This window comes from Homalodisca vitripennis, chromosome 4, assembly GCF_021130785.1.
Source record: "Homalodisca vitripennis isolate AUS2020 chromosome 4, UT_GWSS_2.1, whole genome shotgun sequence".
Lineage (NCBI taxonomy): Eukaryota > Metazoa > Arthropoda > Insecta > Hemiptera > Cicadellidae > Homalodisca > Homalodisca vitripennis.
In genome coordinates, this window is record NC_060210.1 from 18,163,004 (window position 1) to 18,174,330 (window position 11,327).

Below are 11,327 nucleotides of genomic sequence, written 5' to 3' on the forward strand. Positions count from 1 at the left end.
TATTTTGCTATTTTCTCGTTGCCATCATGGTTACTGATGTAAAAATATTCGCTAACGTTCAGCCAAATCCTATTTAGAGTAGTGCACCACTACCGAACTCATTTCTCACATAGAAATAAAACTTCGTGCACAATTTAAAGCTTATAGGTCACTTAGTTTTTAAGATTAGTGCGGAAAGACAAATAGATAGACATACAGAAAGACAGACAGACGGGCAGAAATGTAATTTCCAGCTCCACGAGTAATACACTACAGCTTAGCCAACCTTACGCCTCTTCTCCAATGCTTAACCAATCAATATTTTGGCTACGTTTTTCACTGATTTTGCTTTCAATTAAATTTGTTGGTTTAATTATTAACGCAAGATAAGAGTACGCCACACTGTGTTTCACGGAACAAGCTTCGCTGAGGTTCAGTGCACAATTTCAAGTCTTTGACTCATTTTATTGACAGATGGAACCAACCATTGATAAACTTAAGGATCAAAAATCTTACGTTCCTCTGCAAACAAAGGAGAATCTGCGTCATAGTGAAAGGCTTCAACGACGCTCAGCCGAATTCTATAGTTGGAATTGCACCATCATAGAATTTATTCTTGTCCAAGTAGGAATGAAGTATCATAAATATATATATAGTTACAGATGACGTCTTTCTCGAGATATCTTGCCACATACTACATTAAATGATTTGTTGTATTAAGTTGGGTTTCATATCAGTGTTTAAATAATACAGATCTACACACCAAATAACCATTAAATAATGTATGTGTTGGGATAGCGAGGATATATGTCTCATGTTAATATATACAGGGAGTAAAAAATGTTCCGCATGGGCTTGACAATTCCCGGACGATTACAGGTAAAGTTCAAAGCCCAACCTAAATATAACAATTTTCTATTATAATAACTGATACCAGGTGTTTCCCTTTAGCATTCGTCTCTGCTAAACAACCCCTTTATAAATGATCTTGAAATGAGCTTGAGCTAAACTTACGGTAAAAACTCCTTGCGAACCATTCTCCATTGGATGTCTACTACCTTAAAAATCTATTTTTTAAGTCCAGTATTCATTTTATAAGTTTACCTTTCACAGCTTGAGCCAAGATAAGAATATTACACCATTTAGAACAAGGCCTCTTGACATATGCTCTCATTTAAGATTTTCTTCTGACTCCTTGCGGGCCATTCCCCTTGACAAAGTACATTTATAGGTGAAGTAATGATGTACCAAGTTTTATTGCTTTATCTGCGATCGTTCGGGAGTTACGAAGCCAGTGCGGGAATTTTTTTCAGCCTGTAAATTTCTTTACAAATTTATTTATTTTGCTATTTGCTCGTTGCCACCATGATTACCAATAAGACCAATGTAAAAATATGGCTTACGCTCAGCCAACTCCAGGGGGTGACATGCATTATCATCTCAGTGTTCTTCATATAAAACTGAAGCTTCATACACTATTTCAAGTCTTTAGGCCAGTTAGTTTTCAAGATATCATGCGGACAGACACACATACAGATAGAAATATAATTAGTGAAAAGCTTCGTTATAGCTCAGCCAACCCCGCGGGGTGACATGCATTATCATCTCAGTGTTCTTCATATAAAACTGAAGCTTCATACACTATTTCAAGTCTTTAGGCCAGTTAGTTTTCAAGATATCGTGCGGACAGGACATACATGAATGAAACTTTTCCAGCCCCACATTTTCCCCCTTCACTAACGCTCAGCCAATTTTTTTTAGTAGGTTACACTTTGACAATAATAAAAAATATCCATAAGTTTAAATGATAATTTTGCTAAAACACTGAAATGGATTAAAACTCTGAAGAAAATCTTTATTATAACAGCGCTATCTACAAATTGCCGCACATAACTAGCTTTACTACATACAAATGTCTGCCACGTAAAGTCCTCAAATAGATGGAAGGTCTACTCTTTAGTTAAGTCAAAGCTGACATTAAACAGTGAGTTATCTCAAGAATCCATATATTGAGACCATATTCAAAGAATACTTGAAAGTGAGGAGTATTAGCATACAAAGAGGTACAAAAAGTTCGTTTTAAACGTCTGCGTCGACATTTTTTTATCACTTCCAGACGAAGGTGGACTTCATTCCAGGAGAAGTCTGTGACAGGGTCAGATTTTATAATAAGGTGAAAATGAGCTAAACTCAACATTCACGTTAAATCAAACCTTAGATTCCCAACCAATTCCCAATTTAGATTCCAACTTAGATTCCCAATTTTGTTACCTCACCCAGGAAACAATATGGTGGCTAGCTCAGAGATGGGTCGGGGTCGGTGGTCCTTGAGGGTCTAGCACTTATACTGGAATGGTCTTTAGGGCGCCACCTCATTTGCAAGATACACACACAGGGGGAGAATGAGGAAACTATCCCTGACGCCGGAAGAAGATGAAATGTCCTTAGGGTTAGAGAAGTAAAGGAATATTATTCTCGCTCCGCTGTTGGGTTGGCACGATTTTCTTCGGCAGCTCTCCGTTACTCCAGTCCACATTCGGCCCTATCTTTGTACTCTGCTCTTCCTCCGATGTCTTCTTATATCCCTGGAGTGACTGCAAAAGGTTCTTAGACTTAGTCAACAAATCGGTTTTACGCCGCTCCATGTCATCATTGGCAGACGCTGCAATCGGTATTCTCTCAATCCTAATGTATAAATTATATAGCCTATCATGAAGTCTCTGGAATTCTCGATCCTTGCCATTACCATCATACTCGTCCACCAAAGAACCTAGATCTCCATACTTTTCTTCGCACCTCTCAACTTCCTCCTCTGTATCTAATTGGTTAATAATACTTTTATCAACACCTATATTTTTTGAAAAGCACTGAGCAAGCCGCTTCCTCAATTCTCCAGCACTGCCCTTATGATCAACTCCCCTAATCTGGAGCTCATACTCTACTTCATCCTTTCTTAAGTGATAGGCCGTCATGTTGAATGCAGACACCAAGTTCCAAACATTAACAGAAAAATTCATACACAAATACAGTACAGTTCAAAATACTAACTTCAACGAGAAACCTTGTCCCAAACACACCAATATTTACAATTTACAAAATTACAACACAAATTAAATATAAAATAAATTAAAAGCTAGGCCCCACGTTGAGCGCCATTTTGTTACCTCACCCAGGAAACAATATGGTGGCTAGCTCAGAGATGGGTCGGGGTCGGTGGTCCTTGAGGGTCTAGCACTTATACTGGAATGGTCTTTAGGGCGCCACCTCATTTGCAAGATACACACACAGGGGGAGAATGAGGAAACTATCCCTGACGCCGGAAGAAGATGAAATGTCCTTAGGGTTAGAGAAGTAAAGGAATATTATTCTCGCTCCGCTGTTGGGTTGGGAGGGTAAGGCCGGCTTTTACACAGTATGACTAAGATCAGGTCTAGGTCGACCCCATGGAACCTACATACTGTATAACTTATAATCAATACTAAAGTTAAACTACCCAGTACACAACTAGTCTCAGCTCTTCATTAACTTTGACAGATTATTAATAATATCGATTGCTTGGATTAAAATGATCGAATGTTAATATCTACAATCTGTGGTGCAAGTCAACACAATTCTGGTAACTGAATGAGCAGAGAGGATTACCCAATGAGGCACCTGTTTCGATAATTTGAGCTTAATTTAATGCCAAGGCAATAGAAAGTAAAAGCCACTCAATAAATACACACAAAAGAAATCACATGCATCAGGGGTTCATGCCCTAATAAACATAAACACAATATATATATCTATTGTTCATGCAAAATAAAAGTAAACCTTGCTAAATTAATGAGAACAGTTCGCTCAAGCAAAAAAAGAGCTATACCCTAATAATGAAGCTATAAATAAATATACTTTTCAAACAAATAGGCTCTAACATGTTAAATGATAGGATGTACTAGTTTGCTCGAGCAAAATAAATCTAGCCAATACATAGATAATTAGCGGTGGCCACCGAAAAATAATAAATAGGACACATATATCTTAACAGAGAATAAATAGAACAATTATTAATACATGTTTAAAATGACAATATTCTAGACTATGGAAACAGCCAATATACTAGAATAGAATATAATTTATTTAGAATAGACTAGAATTTATTTTTGAAAATATTACAATAACACATTATATACATTGGTATACACAATGTAATACATCAATAAAGTAACCTAAACAACCAAATGTATACACAATGTACAAACCTAATGAGCAAACTTAAATAAAAATGTTACATTCTTGTAAATAAAATTAAAACAAAAACACTCGTAAATTAAAAGAAATATTTTCAAAAATAACTAGGGCCTCTAGAGGCAAGTGCCTGTGGAGAGGTTCCTTTTATTACAAAAATATTTTTTAGCTCAATGAAAATTTCAATAAAACTTTGATTTTTTTTATAAGCTCCTAAAAAAATTGATTAATAGTGTGCTGCTGCAGTTACAAAGCAAACGAAAATCCACTTAAATAAATTCAAACTAAAATTTACTGTTACTTTCTTTAATTAACTAGGAATCTATGCAGAGAAGAAAATCTAATTTATCAAAACCCAATAACCACTTCTTTAATGTTTTTGAAAATAACTTTATATTCTCACAACTAATAATTGAAGAAATTATACTAAACATTTTAGGTCCCAAAAAACCATAACTATTTGAAAAAAAATGCTAAGTTAGGCTTTGGAACTGGTATTGGTTCTTGCTTTCTTAATTTGTTTTTGTAATTATTTTTTAATTCTGGTAAATTGCCACTTATGACATAAAATATTTTTAAAACTTTATAAACAAACATATATTTAAGGGGAAGAATATTTAAATCAACAAAAAGAGGAAAAGATTTCTCCATTCTTCGTTTTCGTTTAATCAACCTTATGAATTTCTTTTGTTGAGTTAGAATTGGCTTTAGATTTGTTTCATAGGCTCCACCCCAACAAAATATTCCGTAGTCAAACCTACTATTGACCAAAGAGAAGTACAGCATTCTTAACACTTCTTCAGTGCAAATGTATTGTAAAAAATAAAAAAATCTTAAAATATTGTTTAGTTTGCTTTTTAAAATTTCAATATGTGTCTTCCAGTTGATTTCTCTATCTAGCATGACTCCTAAATATTTTAAATTTTCGCACTGGGATACTACAGCACAGTTCTGTTGGCACTGAATGTTACTACACAAACAATTGACACATCGATACAAAATTGAATTACTAAAAATTTGATGATCTGTTTTTAAACTAAAATTGATGTACTTAGTTTTCTCTGGGCTTAATAACATGTTATTTTTTGAAAACCACCACTGCAGTGCTTTAAGGTCTGAATTCATCTCTTGCTCTATATCATCCCAATTATTTTTTACATACGATAAAGCTGTATCGTCTGCAAAAGATGTAATATTTCCATTTAAATTTGAATCACAAAGATCATTTATGTAGATTATAAAAAGTACTGGGCCTAAAACTGACCCTTGAGGTACGCCACATTGTATAAACCCGAAGTCACTAAAAGAATTATTAATTTTGACACATTGTTTTCTCTTTGTTAAATAGCTAACAAACCAAGAATAAATATTCCCCCGAATACCACATCCGTATAACTTTTGTAAGAGAATTGTGTGATCTACAGTATCAAACGCTTTTTTAATATCTAAAAATAAACCACTAACTTTCTGCCCTGAATTTATTCCTGTATACACATTATCTATGAAGCTTTTTAATGCTGCTTCAGTATTTAAACCTTTCCTAAAACCAAATTGATTGTTGCAGAAAAAATTAGTTTTTTCTAGAAATTTAATTAGCTTTTCTCTTCATTAACTTTTCAAACACTTTAGCAAAGGTAGAAAGTAAAGAGATTGGTCTGTAGTTATTACAGTCGGTAATTAGGCCACTCTTATGTAAAGGAATCACTACAGCTGTTTTTAAAATTTCTGGAAAAATACCTTTTTCAAAACTTAAATTTACTAAATACAATAAAACGTTTACTAATTTTGGGTATATTAACTTAATTAAAAAAGAATTGATGTTATCTATTCCTGGTGAAGTACTGTTTTTTAAATCTTTTATTACTGCACTTAAATCTTCAACAAAGACCATGCCCATAAACATAGAGTTGAAAGAGTATTTTGTTTCAAAACAATTTCTATAGCATAAAGAGTCGAAATTTGCAGGTTTGACTCTCTGTATATTTAATTGATTTACTATAGATAGAAAGAATGTATTAAACTCATTACAAATAACTTTAGAATCATGTACTAAATTACCATTTATATTTAGAGTTTGTATGGGAGTTCTTTTAGCCTTCTGTCCTGTCACCTCATTTAAAGCTTTCCATGTAGCTTTGGAATTATAATAATTGGAATACGTCATCATAACCATTTTAAATCGTAAAAAAACAAAAAAACAAATAAACAAAAACAAAAGTAACAAAAGTGAACTTGCACATACATTGTTTACAGTTCATTAAAGGTCGTCTTGGCTGGTGATGACTTTGATAGGCGAGTTCTCTTCCTTTCTGAGAAAGATTTTCCCGTTCCTTACCCACAGGAACTTGAAGTCCTTCTCCTTCTGGACCCTTCTCGCCATGGCGTACAACCTCCGTCGGGCAGGGGACAGGAACTCGTTCACGTAAATCGGCCGATCGTTGCTCCTTCCGATGTGTCTGGTTGACAACGACTATTCAGCTTAGTTCATATAACTTCACTCTTAAAGTGGCAAATACTGAGTCTGTTTCTGTGTCCCACACAAAGGAATAGTGGTCACCGATACGGTCGAAAGTTATAATTAAAAGTTAGACTTATCGGTTGAAGTCTGATAAGGTCCGTCCTGGGGCGATAGTGGCATGTCAAGGCCATCCAGGTGTGAAGAGACGATGCCGGCCGACCGGGATGCAAGGGAACACGTCACAGCCAAACTTGTGTCGTCGACCAGAACCCTCAGAGTCCAAGAAAATCCTCGAAATAATTACAAGACGACGAGAAGACCTGAGGGTGGCAAACGATGATCCTCGAAGTTCAACTTTTCTTCACAACGTGGTCCTTGCTCGTTAACGACTGTTGCGTACATCACGGCTGATAATAGCGCCATCTAGGTCAAGCTTGGCTACTGGGTCAATCTACGGATTTGTAGATTCGCCGGTAAGTGGAGAGCGGCAATATCCGACCATTTTCGCTAATCATTACCTTACGGTATCGGACAATTACGGGCGCGCACCGCAACTGATTAATTCTAAACGGGGTGATCAGTCCCGTTTCCGAGTGCAGATAAGGCCTATGATTGCGAATCGTTACAAATATGCTATGTGCAATGTATCTACACGCGAGTTTCACATTCATTAAGTTAAACATATTCGAATTTGCTACACTCATTGTATTAACTACGAAAATTGCAAAAGCAACACTGGCTTTCACGTTTTCTAATTTGGTTTGTAAAATTCTTGCATCTTTTTATTCTATCGAACAAGAAGGCAAGGAAACGTTTCCGGGACAGGACATGCAACATGAGTAAGGATGGAGGATTGGTGCCTTTTCTTGTCAATACCCCAAGATACAATCACCAAGAAGCTTTATCTTAAAAGTATCATCTTGGAAGAAGGGTAGGCTTTCTCTGTTCCAGACTCTACCAGTCCAAAGGGTAGGGGTGGTTATCCTCATGTTGAGGTTTCCTACTTATCCACTGCAAGCATCCTTTGCAGAAAATCATAATTATCGATCAAGTTGTCTATTTACTCCAATACTACATTTCCGGTTAGCGATCAGCTGCTCCTGGACACACAGAGTTGATCAGCTGGAAGTGACGACCGCTTTTTGTTACACCCAGGACAATTTCTTCTGTAGTCAGAAGTGAATCATCCTGGAGATGAATATATGATACTATTTAAGTGGTTATGGTAAAGATTGATATGCGTAAATTGCAGTAAAAAGTCTTTAAGCAGAAATAACTTAGTTCATTTATTTAAACTACGACTTAGTTGTACACATAAAGCGTAAAATTGGATTTGATGGTAAGATAAGTATAATCAATAATCGTTGAACATTTGTTTATAAGTTGTATGTATTTTAAATGAAATGTGTATAGTATAAATGATAGTGTATTTAAACTTAGAGTAAAATGTGCAAGGAAATAGACGAAGTAATGGCATTTACAAGAGCTCTCTATAGTAGAAGAAACGTGTACCTAGTAAGACAATGAAAAGTTAATATATTTAAATTATGATCCTTGACTTACTGCATATCGCAGGAATAAGTTATTTAGTTATTTTCCGGACATTGCCCATCATTAAGTAATACCATAAAGTTATACATTTTCTCGTATTCCTAGACGATGGAAAATGTTCACAGAAATCCTGTTACCTTCATTAGCATTCCATATCTAAAATGAAATCTTATAAAGTTGGCAGCCAAGTTTTTTAGTATGTCTAGTAAAAGTAAGAAAGAAATCCTATGCGTTAGTCGTAATCAAACGAACTCTCTTACAGAAGGAAACGTTACTTACCAAGTAATTCTGAACAAATAATATTATTTAGAAAAAAGAGCAAATACTAGTAGTCAGAAATATGTTTTTGCCTCCACAGTAGTAGCTTAAAATTGTCCTTTTTGTATAAAAAAATCATACACAGTTCCAGGTGACAAACCAAAAAGAAGTGCGAGATCTGGGAAAGCAATTAGGGAACAAAGTGAGTGTGTACACAACAAAGGTCTGTCGTACGTCAGATCGGAACACATTTATTGGGACAAAAAACCGACTAAACGATTGGCGAAGACAAGGCGAAGGATTGGTCGGTGGCTTTGGCGGCGTGTGGGAGCAGGTAAGTCAGGTCCTGGCGGCAGAGGCAGCGGCAGTACGTGCCTGAATCTCGGCGAGCCAGCATCTCTGGTGTTCCGATTCTTCGCCACGGCCTTAGAGATCTCGTCGTCGTCTACAGTTCTGTTTACGTCTCGACACAATACCAACTTTTATAGTAGCTTTTGAAACCTCACAACAATTATCCGATTTTGTCTTGAGTAATAACAAATAAAATTTAATTTAATATATTTTTACTCATAATTAAAAAATAAAATAAAATACCTATTGGTCGATAAAATAAAAATGTTGAAATATGTGGCACTTAGACGTTTGTGGTAGGCAAATCACAGCGCATTATTATTCCGATTTCGTTTAAGTGTTTTTTTTTTTTTTTTTTTTTTTTTTTTTTTACAAAGTACCACGCCGTTCAGTGCTACTAGTGCTGTAAAACCCGCAGGACACGATGAGTGGTGTTATGTATTCGGAACTGATCCCGCGTCTCTGCTACCCTCAGGAAGTCCCTCAGCAGGCGCAGGGAGATGGGTGTTCCGATGGTTACCACAGTCCAGTGTCTAGCCCCGGGAGTCTCTACTCTTCCCCGTACACCCCCACACCTCCGCCCCAGGGATCCTGCACCGTGGTGCGGTACCCGGATCCGACTCACAAGGGCGACTCCGCGGTTTGGATCCACGGGAAGGACTACGTGCAGAACAACTACGGGAGGTACTACGAGGAAGTGCGGGTGCCCGAGGAGTGGTGCTATCCTGCCGCGAGGCTGGCGTCGTGGCCCGGGGAGAGCGACGGGGATGATGGACCCGCGAAGAAGAGGGTGGATACGGAGTCTCCCGGCGTGGAGGTCATGAAGAGGAGGAGGCTCGCCGCCAACGCGAGAGAACGCAGAAGGATGAACAGTCTGAATGACGCCTTCGACCGCCTCAGGGACGTGGTGCCTTCGCTGGGGAATGACCGCAAGCTGTCCAAGTTCGAGACCCTCCAGATGGCCCAGACATACATCTCAGCCCTGCACGAACTCCTGCAGAGAGACTGAGAGGTGGTAGTTGTCATGTGACAGTTTACAGACTAACACTCCCCGGAGATGTTGTAAGTACAGTAGTGCGATTTATTGTGTAACTGGTTGTTTACAATAACAAACTTACATAACAAATAACTTAAACGTCTTGAAATCGAAATAATTCAATTTTAAATTGTATAAATCAATTAATAATCTATAGATATGCAAATATGGGCATCAAAGTAAATAATACACTTAAAAATACTGTAAACAATATTTATTGATAACTTTTTAATTTATTCCTCAGCAAAAGTTTTGATTAATTTGTGTTATTTTTTTATTCAATAATAAGTGTACTTTATAAAAGTTCATCTATAGTATTATAAAATTCAAATCTAAACATATATTTAACTCATACTTAAATCTTCCAACTACATTTGCTAAAATCAACAAACGTTATGCAGTCAGAAATTTATAAATAACGTTAGATACAGCTTACTCTTTTCCATTGTTTATTTACTTTATATCGTTGGTTTGATAGTATCACATATATGTGTCAAATTTATACAAACAGGAAGTATAAATATTGTGTCATTAATTTTTAACAAATTTTGGCAGCGTTTACTTGGAGACACGTACCGTTGTTATTAGCTTTTTAATTTATACAGTTGTTACATTTACAGTGAGGCAATCCTCTGAGTTGGTGATAATTCAATTGTTAAGTTTCTTATACCAGCTAATTGCTATAATCATAGATAACAAGTATAGAAAATAATTATATGATGTGGTATTAATTATTGTATACAGTACATTGAATTTCATAACGATTTAGCCACTAAAGTGAGAAACGTCTAAAAATGTAACTTTAATATTACTATTTCTTTATATTTTTATTGTAGTATCACTATATTAAGGAATACAACATTTTCCAATATTTAATTTTTTATTCCTTATTTTTAATTTTTTAATTATTTTATTTTAATTCAATTTTTAATTTAATTATTGCAATATAAAAATTAAATATTGGAAAATGTTGTATTCCTTTATCTAGTGATACTACAATAAACCATTTTTCCAATGCTCCAAGATTCTACATATATTTTTATTGTTAAATAAATAATAATGTACGCAATTGTTTACAAGAACAACTAGTTCAACTATAATAAATGTTATAGTAAATGTTGAGCTAAAAACCTTAAATTCCACTTAAAAATTTGAAAGTACAATTATATAGATTCGAGGATTTTATTCAATTTAATTAGTTGAATAAGTTACACATTTTATTTCCAACATTAAAAAAGTACCTTTTAATTATGATCAGGGGAATTTTAACTCCCAGAAACTGATGAACTATGAACGAAATTATTAAAGCTAAGCATTTTACATGCTGTATACTCGTTATTAATTTTTATGGAACATAATAAACTGTTGAGTAGCTTTAATAATTGTAACAAAATACATTTTTTGACCTCTGGTTTCCAATGACCGAAGAAGCCATGAAAGAATGCAGTTGGCACAAACAACTGCCGC

At 35.5% G+C, this 11,327-nt stretch overlaps 1 protein-coding gene across 1 annotated transcript; it reads left to right on the forward strand.

Annotated features, from left to right (window-relative positions):
• The first annotated feature begins 8,853 nt into the window (after positions 1–8,853).
• LOC124361412 (neurogenic differentiation factor 2-like) lies at positions 8,854–10,098 on the forward strand. The gene has a single exon (XM_046815462.1). It carries the CDS (start codon positions 9,249–9,251, stop codon positions 9,831–9,833), a length of 585 nt encoding a protein of 194 aa, XP_046671418.1. The 5' UTR covers positions 8,854–9,248; the 3' UTR covers positions 9,834–10,098.
• Positions 10,099–11,327: the final 1,229 nt, after the last annotated feature.